The sequence below is a fragment of the Sorex araneus genome, chromosome 6 (assembly GCF_027595985.1).
Source record: "Sorex araneus isolate mSorAra2 chromosome 6, mSorAra2.pri, whole genome shotgun sequence".
In the NCBI taxonomy this organism is placed as follows: domain Eukaryota; kingdom Metazoa; phylum Chordata; class Mammalia; order Eulipotyphla; family Soricidae; genus Sorex; species Sorex araneus.
The window spans coordinates 162367883-162391729 of NC_073307.1; the positions used below are offsets into that span (position 1 = coordinate 162367883).

General features: G+C 57.7%; 1 protein-coding gene across 1 annotated transcript; it reads right to left on the bottom strand.

Annotated features, from left to right (window-relative positions):
- Positions 1-22210, bottom strand: LOC129405668 (phospholipase A and acyltransferase 3-like). The gene is made up of 6 exons (XM_055142641.1): positions 22167-22210; positions 20471-20565; positions 19521-19635; positions 2930-3195; positions 690-801; positions 1-265 (listed from the first exon to the last, which is right to left on the bottom strand). The coding sequence occupies exons 2-5, from the start codon at positions 20489-20491 to the stop codon at positions 700-702; spliced, it is 504 nt and encodes a 167-aa protein (XP_054998616.1). The 5' UTR covers positions 20492-20565; positions 22167-22210; the 3' UTR covers positions 1-265; positions 690-699.
- Positions 22211-23847: the final 1637 nt, after the last annotated feature.

A 23847-nucleotide genomic window follows, 5' to 3' on the forward strand; every position in this document is an offset into this window, starting at 1 on the left:
ACTGGGGTCGAGACACATGTAGCACGCATGCATCAGCGCCAGCAGGGGGCGCTGGCTCCTGTTCTTGTCCGTCGGGGGCGTCTCCCCGCCCCTGTGTGCGGGTAAGAAGAACCACATTGACCAGGACTAATCCCAAGGCCACTGTCAGGATCCTGGACGCGGCCGTTTATTGCTCCTGTCGGAAGCAGAAGGCGGGAGCCGGGAGCCGGCATCAGGGCCCTGGGGTCAGTCCTCCCTCACGGGCGTCCTGCCCACGCATCCCCACCTGAGGAGAGAGCGCGAGTGGCCTTCTTACAAGGATTCGATGCCCATCCCGCGGCAGCCTCTACCCTCGCCCAGCCCTGGCCTCCCGGGGGCACCTGGTCCCTCTGCGCTTGGGCCCAGGACAGGCCCGGCGGTACCTAACACACTCCCCCTGGGCCGCAGTGCCCCAACACAGTCTTCCGAACAGGACCCCGAGCAGTATAACCCAGAAGCCAGATCACACACACACACACAAACACACACACACACACACACACACACACACACACACCACAGTCTTCACGAATAGGACCCCGAGCAGTATAACCCAGAAGTCAGATCACACACACACACACACACACACACACACACACACACACACACACACACACACACAACCCGTGGCTGAGTCAGACCGACTGGTGGTTGCGGAGCCCGGGACTCACCACTTGGCAGCTAGTTTCTGAACACAATGAACGCGAGTGGGATGATCACGGCCAGGGCCACGACTCCGAGTAAAGCTACGTTCTCGCTGATGACCTTTGCCTTTTTGTCCACCTGCAGCAGGAAGAAGAGGGTCACTAGCGTGGGGCCCCGGCGACCACGGACACACCCGCGGCCCGTGTCCTCTTCAGCGGACCCAGGGGGAGGGGGGGGCAGAGAGACCAGAAGGGGCTCCCGAGGGGGCAGGACCCTCGAGAAGGAGGAGTTGCCCAGCGGGGAGCAGCAGTGGGAGAGGAGCTGTGGGTGTCCGCTGTGGGCACTGGGAGGGACACGCGGGCCTGCGGCTGGTACAGGCGGAGGAAGCCGGTAGGGGGCGCTGTGGGCAGGGGGGGTGTCCGGAAGTCTCGGTCGGGGCTGGCAAATCAGGAGCCGGGGAGCAAGGGGGATGCTGAGGCACCGGAAACAATCCTATCCCGGTGCTCAGCCCCCTGCAGCCTCAGCGGGCGCGCAGGCTCATCTGCTGAACGAGGGTCGGGACTGTTTGTTCACCAGGGGCGAAGTTTTCACTGCAGTTATTCCCCGGGTGTCACCGGAAAGGGATTCTGGAGTAGGAATTGGATCCTGGCAGGGTGGGGACCCGTCGTGGTGCAGGAGAGACAGAGGATGTTCCCAAGGGTGGGGGCACTCAGCAGAGCAGGTGTCACTCCTAGGGTGCCCCCTGCCCTTCTCGGGAGAAGGGGGTCCTTGAAGACCCAGCGTCAGCAATGGGACCCGAACTCTACAGGTTTGTCTCAACTGTCCATCAACCCTCTTCATAAATCTCCTGTGCTCCCATTTTATAGAGGGGAAGACTGTGTACAGGCCAACACAGGGAAAGAGGCCAACAGTGTAAACGACACTCCCAAAGCCACAAAGTGACAGCCCTGAGATGCCCGATCCTAAAGGGCACCCAGGGCATCAAGAACAAGGAAACAACACCCCAAACAGAGACCGAAGAGAACATTCCAAAGATGAACACAGAGTGGATCTTGCGACCTCGGGCATTTGAGCCCAGGGAGAGGAGAGAAGCCAACCAGCCTCGGGAGGGGTGTGGGAATGGTCCAGGGGCAAGGGCAGCTGCCTTGCACAGTGAGGCCAGATGTGCTCCAGCACCACAACTGAGGGGTGTGATCCTGAGTGCTCGTTGTGTGTGTGTGTATGTGTGTATGTGTGTGTGTGTGATCAAAAAACCCCTTCAGACAAGCTTAAAGAGAACATAGTTCATCAGAGTGGTCCGACACAGCACACGGGCTGGGGCAGCACGGCGCTGGCCTCTGGGCATTCGGGTGCCCAGAACAGTCTCAGTAACCGCCTGGGCTCCTTCTGGGCTCCTCAATCCCAAAGGTGTGGGTTCCCCTCGGTCACATCCCCTTTCTCCAGGGCCCTCCTCCTCCTCACAGGGGTCCCTGTGCCCATCTAGAGCGTCCCTAGTTGGAGATTCAGGGGTCAGCATCCTGGACACCAGCAGGAAGGACCCAGGGGAGCTGCCTCTGAGCAGACAGGACCCACCTCCAGGGGGCGCCCTCAGCCTCTCTACCCCTGGAGATGGCAACTGGGAGTCGGACCTTGTCAGTGACTGACAAGTTGGTTTAGGTCAACACTGTCAGCTTTTCCCCAAGAGACGGGGAGGCTGCTCTGACCCTGGGAGACAATAGTGCCCAGTGGATAAGACACTGACCAGCAGACACTGAGCCTGAGTACAGGGCAACAGGATGCCCGAGCTGTGGGCAGTGCCTGTGGCCTCCTCTGCCGTGATCACGCTCCCCCCAACTCCTCTACTCCTGTTTCCTCTCCTGCCCACACCTAGTATTGCTCTGCCTGCCCCTGAGGTGCCCAGGGTGCAGCCCAGGGTTTCCCGCACGCCAGGCATGTGCTCTGCCTCTTCACCCAGAACCTGGCCCCTCCTCTGCCCAATCTCTCAGCCCCCATTCCCTGGGCTCAGAGCCCAGAGAGCAAAACACCAAGAGATAAGCTGCCTCCACTGCGGGGCTGCCTCTCCCTGACTCACCCGGGGACATCGGGGCCTGTGTGGCAGGTGCCCAGGGCTCCGGCCCCACTCACGGGGGCAGACGCTAGGCTGAGTGTGGACCGATCCCTGAGCACCGTGGGCCTCAGTTTCTCCATCTATAGAATGGGTGCTAGAACCTGCTGCCAGAGTTAGGGAGGACTATTACGGGAGGACCGGGACGCGGCTGAGACACACCTGCTCGCTGAGGGAAACTCCGTATCGCACCAGAGTGGCAAAGTTCTCGCAGTTCCTTTCAGGGAGGTTGTAGGATATCTCCCGGCCCACCAGCGCCTCTGCCCGTTCAACGACGCGAGGCAGCGGCGGGTGCGTCTGGTCGTATTTGCTGTTGACCCGGTACTTCTTCCCCGCGGCCGCCTTGGACAGCAGCTCCTTCCTCACCACAGCTCCGGTGCTCAGGCTCAACACAGAGGCGATCAAATTCATTCCCGAAGGCCCCTTCTCTGTGGGGTCACAAGAGAGGCCTCAGTGGTCAACCCTGGGCCACACCAGCAACGCCAACCAGCTCCAAGTAAGCCCCTCCCCATTGCCCCCAGGAACGGGTGAGTCGAGAAGGGCTGACACCCGCCGGCTCCGACCCACTGGGGCCCACTGGGGCCTCTGGAGAAGGTTCCCGAGTCTCCGGATCTGTTTATTTCGGGGTTTTTTCTTTATTTTCCTGGCGAGGCAGAGGAGGAGCTGGGTGGACCCCAGGGGCGACCTAGCTCAGTGAGGGGGAGGGACAGTGAGAGCTCAGGGATGGGGAGAGACCCTCCCTCTTAGCTAGGTTGGGGCGCAACTCGGCGTGCACTGACGCGGGTTCCATCCGGGCACCACCAGGTCCCAGAGTCATGCGGGTGTGGCCCGGGCACCCCCAGCACCACAGCCTCGGGCAGAGGGGCCTGGAGACCTGGGCCGGGCACTCAGGCCTCCTGAGCACGATCCAGAAGCCCCCCTAACATTTATACCAAGGATTCCTTCTCTTGCGTGGAAACACAGTCCGCTCCCCGCTCTGCCGGCCTTCAGGGTCTCTGACCCCAATCTCTCCTTCAGGTTCTCCCTCCTCTGACCCTTACTCTTCCGGCGCTTTCTGTAACGCCCCCCATCTTCTCCCTCCCCCATCCAGGCTCCCAACATCTCTCCCTTCTCTCCCTGCCCCTGCCTCCCCACTACAGTGTGCTTCTTTCCTCTGCCCTGTAGGAGGCGCCCTCTCCTACTTCTAGAAACACAGAGAGAGAGAGAGAGAGAGAGAGAGAGAGAGAGAGAGAGAGAGAGAGAGAGAGAGAGCGCCTTGGACCATAGGGGAGGGGCACACACCCACAGTCCCTCTCTACCCCACCCCCAGTAACCACTGTAGCACTGTCATCTGTTGTTCATCGATTTGCTCGAGAGGGCACCAGTAACGTCTCCTTGTTACTTGTGAGACTTCTTGTTACTGTTTTTGGCATATCGAATACGCCACCGGTTGCTTGCCAGGCTCTGCCGTGCGGGTGCGATACTCTCGGTAGCTTGCCGGGCTCTCCGAGAGGGGTGGAGGAATAGAACACGAGTTGGCCGCGTGCAAGGCAAACGCCCTTCTCGCTGTGCTATCGCTCCAGTCCAGTAACCATAAAGACATGAAAATCTACGTTTGCACAAACAAAGTAACACTGTGCGGAAAGACTTATAGAGGATTCAATAACAAGGTCCAAAAATCAAAGTCCCCCTGCACTGCACCACCCCCCAAATAAATCCTTCTGGGGAACAGGATTCCGAGCGTGGTGTGCCATCGAGATCCCCAGCTGCGACAGAGAGAGCTCGGCACTCGCTCTGGATTTGATTCCAGGCACCATGGGGTCCCTGAGACACCGTCGGGCACAGCCCTGGAGACCCTTGGTAAATCAGCGCCTTCAGGCGGCCCTGGGTCATTCTCAGCACCAGGGGGTGAGCACAAGCTCAGAGCCAGGAGAGCACAGTGGGGAGGGCATTGGCCTTGCCACGGGCGACCCGGGTCCATCCCTGGCATCTCATACAGTTCCCTTCACCCGCGAGGAGGGATCCCTGAGCATGGAGACAGGAGTCAGGCCTGAGCACAATCGGGTGTGGCCCCAAATAAACAAACAAAACCCCTGAGCAGCATCATATCTCCATCCGTGAGTCCCGGACTGCCAGCCCAACCTGCAAGAGTCAGCATCGGACCGGGACCTCCTGAGCACTGTCTGGGGAGCAACTCCTGGAGAAGTGAAGATAAAGGAATCGAACCCAGCAGGGAAGGAACAAAGGACTGTCATCTCGCCTGGACCTCGACGGCAGGAGCTCAGTGCAACTAGGCGGGAAAGTGCGTCTTCCCATGGAAGGGAGGGCGAGGCCAGGGACGAATCCTCCGTGACTGGACTGAGGTGAGGGTGTCTACGACAGGTAGACTGCAGGGAGCACTGAGACGCCCGAGTCCCTGTAGCGGGACAGAGGCACGTGCACTCAGAGCCCCGCTGTCGGCTTCAGGGGGACACTCACACGAGGGGCCTCTCCAGCCCCCAGACCAGACCCTGCCCTGCCCCGGGCACCCGGCTGGTGTTTCCTTCCATGCCAGGTGCTGGAGGGGAGGGGGTTGGCTCAGCCCTGCCAAGGCCACCCTGCTCTCCCTACTGCCACCCCCACCCCAGGGGCTTCTCCCTGAGCCACAGAGGGTGACGCTGAGAGGAGGGAGGGACACAGGGATACCCACAGTCGGCGGGCAGGAGCCAGGGTCCACCGTGCAGCTCCCTAGGGTGGAGGCCATGCTCCTGCCATGACCCTGGGCAGTGCTGAGTGTTGGGGAGCCCCTGCTTCCTGTCCCCCTGTCCCTGCAGATCAGCAGCTGCAGAGGAGACTGGGTATGGGAATCCTGTGTCCCCGGGACAGGGCTGAGTGACCCCCTGCTCTCTAACTGGACGTGTCCACAGCCTGTCCAGGAACTTCCGGCTACAGGAGATCAGCCGCTGACGGGCCTACAGGGGACAGTGGCTGTGCCCACCGGCCAGGCAAGCAGAGGAGACCAGCACAATGTGAACCTATCCCACAGTCACCTCGGCCTGTCCTCTACAGAGACCCCGTCCTCACCGACGTCAGTCACATGGACCACGTAACCGTCTCCCACATACACGGCCCAGTGCTCGTAACCATCGAGGAAAATCTCAATCAGTTCTCCAGGTTTGGGCTCAGGAACTTCTCTGTTCTGCAAAAGAAAAATAGAGACAGAAAAAAGGTGAGTCCTTGATAGAGAAGGTTCTAGAACATTCTACAACCATACCTGCAAGGATCCCAGTCCAGCCACAGATGCCCAATATTCCCCCTGCAAGAAATGAAGAGGTGGGGCTGGAGTGATAGCACAGTGGGTAAGGCGTTTGCCTTGCACTCGGCCAACCCTGGTTCGATTCCCAGCATCCCATATGGTCCCCTGAGCACCACCAGGGGTGACTTCTGAGTGCAGAGCCAGGAGTAACCCCTGAGCATCGCCAGCTGTGACCCAAAAAGCAAAAAAAAAAAAAGAAAAAGAAAAAAAAAGAAATGAAGAGGGGAAGCTCCCTTCACCAATATAGTAGCCTCCCATTTCCTGGGGTTTCTGGACTGAGAATGAGCCTTCGGGGCAGAGTGACAGGGTCCCCAAAGGAGCCGTGAGAGGGGCTCACAGGGAGAGGTGCACAGTGGGCGGGAACCCCTCCCTTCACAAAGCAGGTCTGTGTCAGCAAGGGAGGCCTGGTCACCAGGAGGTCTAGATGCTCCCCCAGGCCTTCGTCCCCCCATCTGCTGGTCTTGGGGTGACCTCGTGTTCCAACCCCCAGGTCAGCCTGTGGACACAAGCTCAGCCCCTGCCCACAAGGGCCTCATTCCCGGGAGTCAGATCTGCCCCCACAGAGGAGGGGACTCAGAGTCAGAAAGGGTAGGAGCCTGTCAGCCCCTCCCCTGGGAGAAACGTCAAGACTGTATCTGAGTGTTTCCCCCGAGCACCCCAAGATCCCCACAATCACAGGGGCCAGCCTGGGGAAGCTGAAATCTGGATCCAGGCAAGAGGCTGATGGGGAGCCCAGGGGGAGCTGGAGAGCTTGGGGGGCTGTGCCCCTGTGGAGCAGCATGAGCAGGGAGACTGCCTTGGCCCCCTGCAGAATGGGGTCCCCCTCACAGGAGTCTCTGGGGATGCTTTGAATCTGGCCACACCCTTTGCACCTGCCTCAGCTGAGCCGGGTGCCCTGAGCAGGGGCTGCGCTGCCCACTGAGATCTTGGGGTGAAACAGTAGGAAAAGGGCATTGAGTAGGGGTCAGAGTCAACGTGGGGGCAGCAGAAAGACAGAGCAAGCACCTCAGCGCCTAAACTAGGATTACCCCAAATTACTGATTTTAACATAAGGGTCTCTCGAGACTTGCCGAGGAATTTGTGCCCCCCATGAGATCCGCTGTGGTTCAGCCTTCGTTGCACTGCAGAGTCTTATTTTCCCTCAGCCGTGCCCAGGTGCACCTGTGTCATAAATGACACGCATCAAAGTTCACACCAAAACTGCTGTGTCCCCTGCAGGCAGGGTCGTGCCGAGTAGGCACAGAGACTCGGGGATTAAGCTGAAGAGATAGCGAGGTTCAAGCTCAGAGTCTAAAGGGGCGGTGGGTGAGTCAGAGCTGAGGTAAAGCCCCGAGAGGGAAAGAGGGGCTCAGGCAAGGCAGGTGCAAGGGGGGCACGGAGGGCGGCAGACGGGGAGGGAGCAGGAGGCCCAGACCCAGCAGAAACCTGCCCAGCCTGAGCAGGGACAGAGCCCTAGCCCCCATCCTCACAGACTCGCGCCCCACGTCCCCCATCTGAGCCCCGTCACAGGCTCCAGCCCAGACTCCGGAGCAGGGTTGCTGCAGGGAAACGGCTGATTCCGGAGCCCGTGATGGAGCAGAGGCCCCAGACCTCCTCCCTCAGACTGGAACTAGGGCTTCCTCAGACCCGGCTCCACATTTGGAGAGTTGGGGTCACTCATAGTTCCTACTGCCCAGCTGGTCGCAAAGCTTCAGTAAGAGCCTTTCAGGGGTGCTGGGCCGGTCAGGCGGAGCCTGTTCCTGAGCAGGAGCAGAGCAGTTGAGGGGGGACCTCGGGGTGCAGGATGCAAAGAAGGAGGCAGGGTTAGGTATGGGGTGCAGGGCCGCTCTCCTGACTCTACCCCTTGGATCATCTTTCTGGGACCCTTCCCCAGTGTGTGCCACTGACACAGAGCAGGGACAGAGGAGGTGGATGGGGGTGGGGGGATCCTCCCTGAGCCGCCTTCCTGCCCTGCCCAGGCCAAGCAGCTCTGCCACTGTCACCCCTAGGAATGACCCCACAGTCCCCACTAGCTGAACAGCCAGATGGGGGTCGGGTGCCTGTGGGGTCTCAGGCAGTGTTCCTGGCCCAGAACGTGGTGCTGCGCAGAACCTGAGGTTGCAGGGATGATGGTGTCTGAGGCCCTAAGGCCAACCCCAGGGCTGCTCTGAGGCCTTGAGACACGGCTGGATCCACGGTCAACCCACTGGTGACCCTGCACACAGCCGCACCTCACCCGGACACTCTCTCCCGCCCGCACCCGCCCGTCTAACGGCACAGTTTCCTGGGCACTTACCGAGGCCACTGTCCTACCTCTGAGTTACCAGCTGCCCTGAAGTCCAGGGTCTAAGTGCAGCGCACTCTGTTTCACTTTCACAAAAGTTTCACTTCCTCTTTCACCTTCCCAGGCATCTTAACATTTTAAATTCTGCCCCAAGCAGACAGAATTTGACAGAATTCCTGTCAACGCTGCCATTTCCTTCTCCAAGCAGGGCAGGCCCCGTCCTCCGGAGACCTGGACCCTGAAATGAGACAAAGAGAGGAGACATCAGACAGCAGAGGCTGAGTGGAAGATGTGGTGGTGGTTGAGGTCAGAGCAGAGGCCAAAGTCACCCCGTCTGGGAGCTGGACACAGTCCATGGGGGACGGCACTTGACTCAGATGCAGCCGACCCAGTTCCACCCAGGCACTGTTTATGGTCCCTTGAGTACCACCTGAGCACAGAGCCAGAGGGGCCCAATCCCCATCCCTCTACCCAATGTGCAGGGAGAGGAGGGGAGGGGGAGAAAGGGCAGGTAGGAAGGAGGGATGGAGGGGAGAGTCTGGGCAAGGAGGAGAGAGAGGTGCTGCAAGAAGTCCCACACAAGGCCCCCAAACTGCACCCCCTAGGCAGGACAAACCTTATAGGTTAGAGCTGAGGGCTGTGGGACCCGGCGTCAGGGACAAATTCCCTATTCAGTTCACACATTTCCATCCCTGAGCACCGAAGGCGTCTACTGCAGGATACTGCTGTCGATAGACGGGATTACTCAGTGCCTGGGGCTGGAGCAATAGCACAGCAGGTAGGGCATTTGCCTTGCACGCAGCCGACCTGGGTTTGATTCCCAGCATCCCATATGGTCCCCTGAGCACCGCCAGAAGTAATTCTTGAGTGTAACGCCAGGAGGTAACCCCTGTGCATTGCCGGGTGTGACCCAAAGAGAAAAAAAAATAAGAGTATTCAGTGCCAGCAGCCTGAGAAGATCAACCTCCCCTCCCCCAAGTATCTTGCTCTCACGGACTTGTGGTCATTGGGGCTGGGGGAGGAAGCAACAAAAGCAGATGTGGGATGTGGGGCAGAGGTGGAAGCCGGGACTCAGATGCAGGTCACAGGTCACAGTGATGAAGATGATGATGATGACGGCGACTATGGCAGTCTGATGCCATCGCTGGCCTGGCCTGTGGTGTGTGAAGCACAGGTGACCCTCGGTGCAGCGCTGCCCCTCACCCCGTGATGCCATCAGGTGGGGAAGCCCCCACTTGGTTCTTCCCTCCCGTCGGGGTCAACACCTGGTTGACATTAAACCCTCAGTGATGGAAGGGGGCAGTACCGGCACGCCCTCGGCCCAAATAAGATTCAGAGCTGCTGCTCACGAAACAGACCCTCTGATCCTAAATACTATGATCCAAGAGGTCTTCTAACCCATTTTGGCACCCAGAGCAGCTTCTTACAGAAAAGCATCTAGACTGTGAGCTGTACTACGGCTATGTGCTGCCCGGGGAGGGATTTTCCCTCTCCACCATGTTTTTCTGTGGGGAAAATGGCACCAGCGGCATCATCCACGTGGCGAGAGCCACCCCCTAAGACTTCCGCCCAGAGGTAGGAACTTTGCAATGTTGTGGCTCATAGGCGATCATGGGAAGGGGGCGGTACCGGCACGCATTGGCCCAGATAAGATCCAGAGCTGCTGCTCGCGAAACAGACCCTCTGCTCGTAAAGACTATGATCCAAGTGGTCTTCTAACCCATATTGGCACCCAGAGCGGCTTCTTAAAGATATGCATCTAGACTGTGAACTGAACTAAAACATCAGAAATCCAAAACTGTGCTGCCGCTATTGCGGCCCCGTGAGATCATAGAATCTTCATTCTTTATTCTCAGCAATGAAAAGAAATGACTAAATGATGCCTTTTCAGCAGGTCTGATTGTTGGGGGGAAATTCCAAATAATAATAGTGAGTTCTCTATTGAAATATTGAATGCATTCAGAGTATAGACAATAAAATGAAGATCACTAGCTACTTTGGTGGGGGCTGGGTAGGAGGGGGGTATACTGGGGTTCTTGGTGGTGGAACATGTGCACTGGTGAAGGGATGGGATTCCAATCATTATATGACTGAGACTTATACCTCAAAGCTTTGTATTTTTTTTTTGCACAGTGATTCAATATAATAAAATAAAATTTTAAAAAATAAATAATTTTTAAAAACCCTCAGTGATGGGGACTTTCTTTTTTTTGCTTTTTGGGTCACACCTGACGATGCACAGGGGTCACTCCTGGCTCATGCACTCAGGAAGTCCTCCTGGCTGTGCTCGGGAGACCATATGGGATGCTGGGAATCGAACCCGGGTTGACAGTGTGCAAGGCAAACGCCCTCCCTGCTGTGCTATCTCTCCAGCCCCTGATGGGGACATTTCTTAGCCCTGAAGAGCGGCTGGGGGAGAGCTTCAAGGTGTGAAGGGAGGGAAATACCTTGGGAAGGAGATGGAGTCTCTGGCGCCTGCTCTCCAGCACCCGAGGGAGCCAGAGCACCTGCTGGCCGCTCGCCCAGCTGGTCCACACCCAGAAACACATCCACACCCACCTCCGCCTGATTGGACGGAGGTCTTAGGCCCCAGCTGACCCACCCACCAGCCCGAGTCTCTGCTCTCACACCCACCATGGGCCTTGCCTGCTGCAGCCATGTATAAAAAGTCCAAAGCTTCCCATCGCCGCTGGGACCACGGCTGCAGCAAGAACAAGGAGCTAATCTCGGTCAGGCTCTTTGCCCAATAACAGCTTTAGACAGGCAGGAAGGGGCTGCCAAGAGCAGCAGCTCCTGTCTGGGGTCCAAGCTTAACCCCACATGGCCCCACACGGCCCCACACGGCCTCACACGGCCCCACACGGCCCCACACAGGTCATCATGGACTCCCTGAGCAGCACTGGCTGTGGCCCTGGGGACCCCCAGAACAAGCCTCGTGCCCCTCCATGAGAGTTCAGACCTGTGACAGACTTTGATTAGAAGCAGCCGGGCTTAGAGAACCGAATCTCTCTTCCTAGTGAGAACAGCGTGTACCAGAGACTTCTCAGGGCGCTGCCATCCCCAACCGCCAATCTCTGGCTCTCATGCTGAGTGCTCGGCAGTTCCCCTCTGACCCCGATTTCCCAGAGTGAGGCTGAGCCCGCAGTGAGGGCCGGCTCTCATCAACTGCCCCTTTCCATGTCAGACGCTGACAGGGCTGCACTGCACACCAGGGGTCCCCACTTTCCTCTAAGTGTCCGTGACCGGCCAGCACAGCCCACACAGCTCAGAGGCCCTTGACCACACAGAGAGTTTCAGGCCTGGACACAGCTTAGGGACCCCGCAGGCAGCAGCTGCGCAGGGCAAGGGGTTGGAGCGTCCTCAGCCTCTGAGAGTCAGCTCCACTCAGCAGCTCCACACGCTCCTGCACAGTCGCTCATCAGATCTCCTCATAGAGCAAACTGTGGCCCCTCAGCGCATTCCCAGGCCTTGGTGCTGACTTTTAACCCTTGAAGCACAGACGGGCTCACAGATGAGCTCACAGTGCTCAGGGAGCCCAGAGCCACGTCGGGACTCTTGGCCAATGGGTGCAGGTCAAGGGACTGGTGTTATGGAGCTACGGTCCCTGGGCCTCACCCAGCGATGCCCGGGGCCAACACCCAGGGGCAGTGCCAGGATCAAACCTGAATTCCTGACCCAGGGCCACCTCCCTGGCTCCTGTCTCCCTTCAGTTTGTTTTGCTTTTTTTCCTTTTTGCCATGCAGAAGTGCTTTGCCTCTTCTCCTGACTCTGGTCTCTGGGGTTCTGCTGACAGTGCTCCTACAGTGACCTACCAAGCATTTCCTCATTCCACTGAGCTCTCTGACTGGGGCTTGTCCTTGAATGTCATCCTGAAACCTTTTTATGGTGCATCTGTGCTTCTTTGGAGCCGTGGGGTCCCTGACTAGACACAGGGATGTTCCCTTGTCCCCCTTCCCCTCCTCCATACACAGCTCATGAATCACTTCTGCATCCACTAGTCCAGAGGATGCTCTCAAGGCAGCTTGAGTCAGGACACAGGGACACAGGAAGGAGGAGAGGGCTCATGGGGGAGCCGTGAAGTGTCCTAGGGCTCAGTCTCTGTGCCGCCAGGATATGGGTGCAGGAGGAGGGGCTCGGGCAGCCCCTAGCAGGTGACAGAGTGGAGAGAGAGACAGCAGCTGCCCCACTGATCTGGGGATGCTCATTCTAGCTCCTCATGTCTGGGTCCCCTGGGGGGCAGCTGGGCTCATCCTTACCCTGTCCAGGTTTTTGGGAGAGACTCCTAGCCCAATCTGTCTCTTGGGCCTCACTGTCTGGGGACAAGATATCTGGGATCAGTTCTAGCATTGATTCTAGGAGCCAGATAGGCCCTTCTGCGAACACGTTTGCCTCCGCCCCTGAGAGACTGGGGTCCATGGCTATGAGTCCTGTGTTGACTGTTGGCTCTCTGGTAGGACATGGCAAATGGGGCTTCAATGGGTTAGTGGGGGCAAGCCTGGGACCAGCTCTGTGTTGTGGTGGCAGCTTTGCAGTAATGCTCAGGTTGGTATATAGGAGGCAAGATTGGTCAAAAAGAGGAATGGTAAAGTGGGGAGATTTGATAAAAAAAAAAGCCTCTTTTAATTATTTTTCCGTTGTTCGCAATAGATTAGTACATTCAATATTCCAACAGCATTTCCACCACCATTAAACCTTCCAACCACCATTCTATCAATTTTTCCCAGCCACAACCCAAGTCTGCCCCAGTAGCAGGCCCTAAGTAACTTATTTTTAATTGCTTGCTACGGATAATCTGCTAAAAATGATCTCAAAACGTTTCTTTAGGAGACAGTGTGCGGATTGTTGTATCTCACCTGGGGGCTCTTGTATGAGAGATTTAACAACATGCAGTTACAGGTTGAGCTTTTTGTGCCAATGTGGTGTGCTACTCCTAGCATATCACTAATGTAACACGTCACATTTGTTCCAGGAATTCTAAACTGTTAAATTGTGTGATGCAGTGGGGTAAATTTTCAACTGGAGAGTGATTTTTGGCGTCCAGAGACATTTCTCCAGCTTCTGCATCTCCTCTGAGATTTGTGAGTCTCTGGGTCATGTTCATTAAAGAGTTTATTTGGCCTCAGAGGCAGTTTGTGGGTGTGACTGCCAAGCTTCTGAAAGCAGAGGGAGGTGGAGGGAGGTTGCCATCCCTGACTCTGTGAGAGCCTGGGCATTTCAGTCACAAAATGCGCATACTGGAGTTTTTCAGCAGATTCCCTCATGGATGAGGCTCCTCTGATCCTGTGGAGATTCGCCATGAGCATGGCGGTGATTGACTTTTGGAGATTTTTAGCTGCTGGACCTCTGATCAGTGAGGCGGGGACTCACCAGCCCTCTAGGCTGCCCCAATTGAGACTTAGCCTGATAGGGGTCTGGAGGCATCTCTGCAGCGTGTTGATCTCTTCTGAGATTTATTTGTGAGTCTCTGGGTCATGGTCATTAGTGAGCTTATATGGCTTGAGACCAAAGGCCACTTAAAGTCCGGGGGGAGTTCCTTAACCTAGCAGAAGGCTTATATCTGCTCTGCAAATGGAACAAAGGATGACTGGGCTCTGGGCCACCTCATGAAGGGACAGGAGACGGGCTATAGGGATCCCCTAGGCTTTCTTCCTCACGACCTCCAGGGGAAGACTTGGCATCATTGAAAGTGAACTTATGGCACCTCGTGCCCCAAAGTCAGTCATGAAACCTTTTGGGATATGACAGAGGTTCATATGTTCCAGCAAAACAGGCAGGGTGTGGAAGACCTCAACCCAAGCAGTCCCTGTCCCGGGTTGGGGCTTTGAGCTCGGTGAGAGAGTGGCTGGCCAGCCTGTGGGTGGAACAGGGCTCAGTGTCCCCAGTTCGGTGAGCTGTCATGGATCGGGTGACCAGAGAGAACTGTGTGGCAACTTGGGGTCCTGATCCCGCACCCCCACCCTCCTGTCCACGGTGCAGGGCCACAGTCACTCAGACATGTCCAAGAAAGGACTCAGCCAAGAAAGGCTCAGCTCTGCTGCACCCAGCTGGTCCCGGAACCGGGTCTGCACCCACAGTGGGTCCCTCACAGATACGGACCTTCTGAGAAGTGCAGAAAGGGGGTCTGCCAGGACAATAATCCTGGGCAGAGAGAACAAATGCCATTCGGTTCTGGCAATGCTCCTGAAACCATCTAAACAGTCATGTATTGGAGACTAAGGAAAATAAATAATAATAATAATAACAACAACAACAATGAGTTTAAGTTTGAAACACCTTGGTCCTGGTGACCCCTATCTTAGCAGAGACTCATGCGCCACCGGTAACTGCGACCGTGAACGACTGCGGGGCACAGAGCCCCAGACTGGCGCTGCCTTCGCCCCTACCCTGCTGCCCCTTGCCAGGGTCCCCCACAGGGCTCGCAGCACACGCACCCCTCATGGTAACATCACTGACACTGGGGTGAAGCCCAGGGCTCTGCTCTGTCCTCAGAGCCCAGGGGAGGGCCACCTGACCCACCAGCAGCCAATCAGCGGGCTCAGTGTGTGGGCGCTCAGCCAATCACGTTCTCTCAGAAATCTTGCGGGGGGGGCCCTGTGAGTGGGGTAGGGCCAGCGGGACAGAGGCCCCGGGAGGTCTGTGCAGGACCCTGTGGGGAGGAGCAGGAGCCCCGGGCTGGGGCAGGGGGAGTCACAGAGGAGAGACGGGGAGAGACGGGGAGAGCAGAGAAAGCGGGCGGATCCTGCGGGGGCAACAGGAGCAGCGGGCACTGGGGCTGCACGCGGTCACTGTCGCGTGGACACACAGGCCCTGGGTCCTGTTCCTGCCCATCGGGATGGGCCTGTCCCCGAGCGTCTGTGGAAGGACCCTCGTCCTGCAGGAGAAAGACGGACACAGACGCAGACACCGGAGTCCAGGCCTTTATTAAAGCTCCGTGTGCCGGACCAGCGAGAGACAGTGCGCCGCGGGCATTGGTGGGTGGGGACGTCCCAGCGCCGGACAGTGGCCCGATCTTGAGTCGGCTGAGAGTCCCCTGAGGAGAGAGAGCAGGTCTCCTTGCCACATGAACACGAGTCTCACCCGGGCCACTCCCCTAGCCCAAACCAGCCCCTCCCCCCAGAGGCGCCCCCGTCCCTGTGGCCTGGGGCTCCTTAGGAACTTTAGCGCTAACACACTGGGGTCCAGATGGGCTGCAGGGCCCCCACCTGCACTGCCTGAAATGAGCCCCAGGGGTCCATCAGGGTGACCGAGAGGCCAGACCGAAGCCCCTTGGCTAGGCCGGCCGTCGGGGTTGGAGGTTCTTACCTCTTTCCGTTTCCTGCACAGTACTCGGTACAGCATTGTTGTTTCCCACACCAAGTCTATCTACCAAAGCATGAAAGGGATACTCCGCCTGCAGCAGGAGAAGAGGGTCACTGGAGTGAGGCTCCGGCCACCCCCAGCAGCCGTCACTCGGAGGGACCAGCTGTCTCGTGTCCTTTTCAGCAGAACCCGGGGGGAGCAGAGTGGCCGGAGGGGCTTCCGAGGGGGCAGAACCCTCGAGAGAAGGAGGCGCTGCCCAGCGGGGAGCTGCAGTGGGAGAGGAGCTGTGGGTGTCCGCTGGGGACACTCGGGAGGGACACACGGGCCTGGGGCTTGTAGAGGTGGAGGAAGCCGACAGGGGGCGCTGTGGGGAAGGGAGTAGTGCCCTGAAGTCTCGGTTGGGGCTGGCCAATCAGGAGCCGGGGAGCAAGGGGGCTGCTGAGGCACCGGAAACAATCCTATCCCGGTGGGCGCTCAGGCTCATCTGCTGCACCAGGGCCGGGACTGTTTGTTCCTTTAGACATGAAGCTTTCACTGCAGTTATCCCCCGGGTGTCACCAGAAGGGGATTCTGGAGTAGGAAGTGGATCCTGGCGGGAGTGGAGACCCGTCATGGTTCAGGAGGGACAGAGGATGTTCCCTGGGGTGGACACACTCAGCAGAGCACCTGTCACCATAAGGGTGCCCCCTGTCCTCTCAGTAGAAAGGGGGGCCTTGAACACACGACGTCAGCAGTGTCTACAGAAGCTGTTTGTCCCGGCTGCCCAGCAACGCTCTTCATAAATTCCAGTGCCCCCTAAATCGCTCAGTGAAGGGCCCAGTGATGCCCCACTCAAGGGGTGCACTCAGGACATCAGGGACAGAGAAATAGCATCCAAACAGGAAACAAAGAGTATTGCAAAGGCAAACACGATGTCTGTGGCCTTGGAAGTTTGAGTCAGGGGAGAGAAGAATCCAACCACCCTCCGTGGGAAGAGGAAGTGGTTCAGGGGTGAAGGCAGCTCCTTTGCAAGGGTGAGGCCAGATGTGCTCCAGGGCCACAACTAAAGTGTTGACTTCGTGTGTGTGTGTGTGTGTGTGTGTGTGTGTGTGGCTGTGTGTGTTCTGTGTGCACATGCATGTGCTCATAGCAATTCCTCAGATGCACTTAAAGAGGATGTCAACTCACAGTTCAACCAAGTTTCCCAGAGACAAAACCCGGCCGGGGACAGCACTATACTGTCGCTTCGGCACCCAGATGCCTAGAACAGTCTCAGCGACTGCCTGGGCTCCATCCTTGGCTCCTCATTCCCAAAGGTGTGGGTTCCCCTCACCCCCGAACCTTCTGTCCGTGATCTCCTCCGTACACTAGAGCGCTGTGCCCATCTAAGAGCGGGGTATCTAGTCTAGCTCTTTGTTCATCATCGGAAGACCAGCAGGGAGGACCAAGGGGCACTGCTCTGAGCAGACAGGACCCACCTAGTATTGCTCTGCCTGCCCTTGAGGTGCCTGGGGTGCAGCCCAGGGTATCCCGCATGCCAGGCATGTGCTCTGCCCCTTGAACCACATCCCAGCCCCTCCTCTGCCCAATCCTCACAGCCCATGATTCCTGGGCTCTAGGATTCCTGTCAAGGGTCAGGTTCACCCCAAGAATAAAATGTACCTTCACTGCATGGTCTCCTATCCCTGACCCCTCCAGGGCGGTCAGACTTGTGTGGCTGGTGCCCTGGGGTCACATCCCACCCTCCATGCAGGCAGTAGGCTGAGTAAACATATAGCTGAGCACTGTGGACCTTGGTTTTTTCATCTGTGAAATGGGTGATAGAACCTGCTTCTCGCCGGTGATGGGTAGAGCTCATCTTCATCTACAGAGTCTGAGCTGGTGTCCCTTCACCTCCCACCCTGACACTGACTTCGGAAGGGGCACACTGGCTCTCTGTTTGTCTGGTCAATCACCCTCTGGTAAGCACAGTTAGTGGGGACAGTGCTGGGGACGGGGACACACCTGGTCAGAGCGGGCAATTCTGTAGCGCATATCTGTGGCGAAGTGCTCGCAGTTCTCATAGAGGAGGTTGTAGTTCCTCTCCTGCTCCACCCTTGCCAAGGCCCTTCGGACGATCTCCTCAACAGGCCGTGCCCCGATCTCTTCATCGTATTTGTTATTGACCTTGTACGGGCATCCTGCGGCCGCCTTGGACAGCAGGTCCTTCTTAACCACAGCTCGGGATCTCAAGCCCGATGGAGACCCGGAGAAATTCACTCCTGAAGGCCCACCATCTGTGCGGTCACAAGAGAGGACTCAGTGGTCAACCCTGCACAACCCCAGGGAAACTCCTTCCTCAAATAAGTCACCCCATGGCCCCTGTCCCTAGGGAGGGGATGAACCCAGAAGGGTTGACATCCCCCGGCTCCGACCCACAAGGGGGACCACTGGGCCTGGGCCTCTGGCGAAGGCTTTGGAGTCCCTGGACGCTCTTCCCCTCATTTCTTTGCTAAGGGACAGAGGGACGCTGGGAGGAACCCTGTCTCCCACACGGCCATGCCCTCCTCCCTGACCCAGGTCCTCGCCCACTGCTGGTTCTGAAGCAGAGGCCTTGAGTTCTTCAAATGCCCCAACAGGATGTTGCTGGAACTGCACATGAAGGTGGGTGACAGGGACACAGCCAAGTTGGCCGACACTGGCTCCTGGTCCCAGCCTAGCATCCAACTAGCTTGTGGCCGGTCACCAACCCTGCACTGCCCTGAGTTCCAGCTGGGAGGCCTCAGCAGGCCCAGGCAGAAAGTCCACAGCAGGAGATGTCATACTTCTCAGGTTCAAGTTCCCCGATTCTTCCCAAAAGATACCCCAGGAGAGCAGCTGGGCTGGTGCCAATGTCTGGCTCAGCTGCTCTAGGGGCTGTCTGTGCGGGAGGAGGTGTTTCCGATGTCCTTCACCATATATTATCTTCCAAAGGGCAATTCCACACTGTCAGGCCTGGCTCCCTCAGGCTGTGGGAACAGCTGGGTTCACAGGAGAACCCAGAAGGCAGCATTGGGTCCAGCTGGCATCTCACCCGGTCAGAGTGGAGACTACAGGCAGCAGAGAAACCTGGGCACTGACAGTGGGCAGGGATGGCACAGGGCTCAACGGTAGCCCGCACCCCTCATGGGACAGCCCTGGGCTCCATCCTGGGACACCTTAGAAATATTCTGGGTTCTGGAGATGGGACATGGTTTGAGGTGCAGGCTTGGCGTGCATTGATCTGGGTTCTATCTGAGCACCCCCCACCCACATTGCAGGGCCCGAACAGCCCCACAGCCTCAGGCCAGGGAGGAATCCCAGACAGAGAGTTCGAAGAATCATGTGTGGGGCCTTGAGGCCTCCTGAGCACCCATCCAGAAGCCCCCTATAAGTTTAAAGAATTTGTACTTCCCGTAGGGAGGAAGGTGGCTCAGCCCTGCCAAGGCCACCCCGCCCTCCCTACTGCCACCCCCACCCCAGGGCTCTTCTCCCTAAAGCCACAGAGGGTGCATCTGAGAGGAGGGAGGGACACAGGGACACCCACAGTCAGTGGGCGGGGACCAGGGTCCACCGTGCAGCTCCCTGGGGTGGGGGCCATGCTCCTTCTGTGACCCTGTGCAGTGCTGAGTGTTTGGGAGCCCCTGCTTCCTGTCCCCCCTGTCCCTGCAAATCACCAGCTACACAGGAGACTGGGCGCGGGAAGGGCTCTGTCCCCGGAACAAGGCAGAATGACCCCCACTCTCTAACTGGACGTGTCCACAGCCTGTCCAGGAACTTCCTGCTACAGGAGATCAGCAGCTGATGGACCTACAAGGGACAGCCATGGTCATGTGGCCTCGATGACTGTGCCCATGACCAGGCCAGCAGGGGAGACCAGCACAGTGTGAACCAAATCCACAGTCACCTCAGCCCATCCTCTACAGAGACCCCGTCCTCACCAACGTCAGTCACATGGACCACATAACCGTCTCCCACATACACGGCCCAGTGCTCGTAACCATTGCAGAAAATCTCAATCAGGTCTCCGGGTTTGGGATCAGGAACTTCTTGGTTCTGCAAAAGAAAAAGAGACAGATAGAGGTGAGTCCTTGGCAGGAAAGGTTCTAGAACATTCTACAACCACCACATCTGCAAGGAGCCCAGCCCAGCCTCATATGTCCAATATTCCCCCTGCTAGTAATAAAAAGGAGGGGGCTTCCCTCACCATGAGAGTAGCCCCACTTTCCTGTGGTTTCTGGGCTGGGGATGAGCCTTTGGGGACAGGGAGACAGGGTCCCCAGAGGAGCCATGAGAGAGGTTCAAGGGAGGGGTGCACAGTGGATGGGACCTCCCTCCCTGCACGGAGCAGGTCTATGTCAGCGAGGGAGGCCTGGTCACCAGGTCTAGATGCTCCCTCAGACCATCATCCCCCATCTGTTGGTCCCGGGGTGACCTCGTGTTCTGACCCCCAGGCCAGCCTGCGGACACTGAGCTCAACCCCTGCCCACGTGGGCCTCACTCCCGGAAGTCAGAGTTGCCCCCACAGAGGAGGGGACTCAGGGTCAGGAAGGGCAGGAGCCTGTCAGACCCTCCCCCGGGAGAGACGCCAAGACTGTATCTGAGTGTTTCCCCCCATGCACGCTGAGACCCCCACAGCCAGAGACCAGCCCGGGGCAGCTGCAATCTGGGTCCAGGCAAGAGGCAGATGGGGGAGTCCAGGGGGAGCTGGAGAGCTTGGGGGGCTGTGCCCCTGTGGAGCGGCATGAGCAGGAGACTGTACCCTGGTCCCTGCAGAATGGGGGCCCTTCACAGGACCATATGGGATACTGGGAATCGAACCCGGGTTGGCCGCATGCAACGCAAACGCCCTACCCGCTGTGCTATCGCTACAGCCCCTCTGGAGACTTACCGAGGACTGTCCCCCACCCATGAGATCTGCTGTCTTCGATTCAGCCTTCGTTGCACTGCAGACTTTTATTGTCCCTCAACTGTGCTCAGGTGCGCCTGTGTCATAAATGATGGGCATCAAAGTTCACACCAAAACTGCTGTGTCCCCTGCAGTCAGGGTCATGCCCAGTAGGACCAGAGACTCGAGGGTTAAGCAGAGGAGATATCGGGGTTCAAGCTCAGACTCAAAATGGGCAGAGGGTGAGTCATAACCAAGGTATTGCCTTTCACTCTTCACACGCAGAGTTTCAAACCAGTGATTATTAGGGAAAGGGCCGAGTCCTACAGATGATCACTCCTCCCTCCTATTCATGTTTCTGAGAGAAAATGCCCTGTTCTGCCCTTGCCCTCATACAATCTCTTTTCAAGTAGGAAAAGACCTGCTCTGACTCTGTGAGAGAGTCTTCCCCACTAGGTGACCGGCATCTAAACTGGGGGAGACCCGGGAAGTCCCAGCATCAGGCCTTTTGTTGGAAATGTCAGAAATTATTCCAGGCCAGGCAGTGTGGGGAAATGACAAGAAACACACAAAGGGACACAAGAAACACAAAGGACGGTGGCAAGAACAGAAAACCCAAAGGGAAAATTCAGAACTGCTTTGTGGGGTCCCATCCTGTCCCGCAGGGAGGACCCTTCGTGGGGCTAAGGAGGGGACGTAACCGAATGAACAGACGCAGAGCCAGAAGGAGGAGGAGAGAGAGAGTTTATTCACAGCAGTTACAATACTTATACCTCTTGGTGGGAGGGGGCGGTATGCATGCTTGGACCCCCATAGGAACAATAGTAAAATGCAGATCAGGCATGGGCGTTGGGCAGATCAGGCATGGGCGTTGGCTAGTGAGAGGAATGGCGAACTGATAAGATCAGTAAGGTCAGCAGTGGTGACCTTGTTACAGGAATCCCAAGTAAGCCTCCACTTGACTAGGATAAGAGCCGGGCTTGTAAAATGGCTCCCTACACTGCTTAGAGATCGAATCCACCCAAGATATCGCAGTGAGCGGGTCCTAGCGCCCTTTGAAGTTCCTTCGCCCCCTCCAGGGAATGCGGAAGTGCTGACCCCAAACAGCAAGTTAGTAGCTCAGGCATTTCCTCACGATTGTACTCTGGGCACCAGATCAGGGGTGCCTGTTCCTGAGCAGGAGCAGAGCAGCTGAGGGGGGACCCCTGGGTGCAGGAATCAAAGAAGGAGGCAGGGTTTGGTGGGGAGTCAGGGCCGATGTCCTGACTCTACCCCTTGGATCATCTTTCTGGGCCCCTCCCCCAGTTGTCCCACTGACACAGAGCAGGGACAGAGGAGGTGGATGTTTGGGGTCCTCCCTGAGCCGCCTTCCTGACCCGCCCAGGCCAAGCAGCTCTGGCACCGTCAGCCCTAGGAACGTCCCCACAGTCCCCACTAACTGAACTGCCAGATGGGAGTCGGGTGCCTGTGGGGTCTCAGGCAGTGCCCCTGGCCCAGGACGTGGTGCCGCGCAGACCCTGAGGCTCCAGGGACGATGGTGTCTGAGGGGATAAGGCCACCCTCAGAGCTGCTCTGAGACCTTGAGACACAGCTGGAGACACAGCCAACCCACTGTTGACCCTGCACACAGCCGCACCTCACCCGGACACTCTCCTGCCCAAACCCACCAGACTAACGGCACAGTTTCCTGGACACTTACCGAGGCCGCTATCTTGCCTCCGAGTTACCTGCTGGCCCGGTCTGAGGTTTAAGTGCAGCGCAATTCTGTTTACTCTCAAACACTTTCAATTTCTCTTTCACCCCCTCCCCCAACCATGTTAATATTTTACATTCTGCTCAGCATTTCCTGTCAAAGCTGCCATTTCCTTCTCCAAGCAGGGCAGGCCCTGCCCTAAGGGCTCCTGGACCAAGAAATGAGTCAGAGACAGGAGACATCAGATAGCAGAAGATCAGTGGAAGATGTGTTGGTCGAGGTCAGGGCAGAGGCCAAAGTCAGCCCGTCTGGGGGCTAGACACTGTCTAGGGGGGACGGCACTTGACTCAGATGCATCCGACCCAGTTCCACCCAGGCACTGTCTATGGTCCCCTGAGCACCACCAGGAGGGACATCTGAACCCAGAGCAGGAGGGGCCCAACCCCCATCCCTCTACCCAGTGTGCAGGGAGAGAATGGGAGGGAGAGAAGGGGCAGCAGGAGTGAGGGAGGGAGGGGAGAGTCTGGCGGGACGGTGGTGCATCAAGGAGCCCCACACTCAGCCCCCAAACTCCCCGCCCTGAGCAGGACACACTACAGGTGAGAACCAAGGTCCTCAGGGACTTGATCCCTATTCCCGGACACACATTCTTATCCCTTGGCACCAGCAGGCCTATATACCCCAGACGGTGCTGCCAATAGACAAGTTTATTCAGTACCAACAGCCTGAGAAGGCCCCCCCACCCCGGGCATCTTACTTCGGGGACTTGTGGTCATTGGGGCTGGGGGAGGAAGCAGCAAAGGCAGACACGGGAGGTGGGGGAGGGGCGGGAACCGGAACTCAGATGCAGGACGCTGGTCACACTGATGATGATGGTGATGATGATGATGATGATGATGATGATGAAGATGGTGACTATGGCAGTTTGATGCCATCGCTGGCCCGGCCTGTGGTGTGTGAAGCACAGGTGACCCCAGTGCAGCGCTGCCCCTCACCCCGTGATGCGGCTAGTTCCCCGCTTCGTTCTTCCCTCCCATCAGGGTCAGCACCTGGTTGACACTAAATCCTCAGTGATGGGGACATTTCTTAGCCCTGCGGAGAGGCTGGATGAGAGCATCAAGGTGTGAAGGGAGGGAAATTCCTTGGGGAACGAGATGGAGTCTCTGGCGCCTGCTCTCCAGCACCCCGAGGGGACCAGAGCACCTGCTGGCCAGAACTCTTCAGAGACCAGGCCGCTCGCCCAGCTGCCCCACACCCAGAAACACATCCACACCCTCGGAAACCCCAACCCACTGCCACCTGGTGTGGACACAGGGCGTAGGCCCCACAGGCTGCAGCAAGAACCATGAATTGTATCAGTCAGGCTCTGTGCCGAGTAACAGCTTTAGACAGACAGGGAGGGGCCACCAAGAGCTGCAGCACCTGCCTGGGGTCCAAGCCTGACCCCACACAGCCCCACATGGCCCCACACGGCCCTAATGGGTCCTCATGGGCTCCCTGAGCAGCACTGGTTGTAGCCCTGAGGACCCCCAGAACAAGCCTCATGCTCCTCCAATGAGAGTTCAGACCTGTGACAGACTTTGATTAGAAGAAGCCGGGCTTAGAGTATCGAATTGCTCTTCCTAGTGAGAACAGCGTGTACCAGAAACTTCTCAGGGCGCTGCCATCCCCAACTGCCAATCTCTGA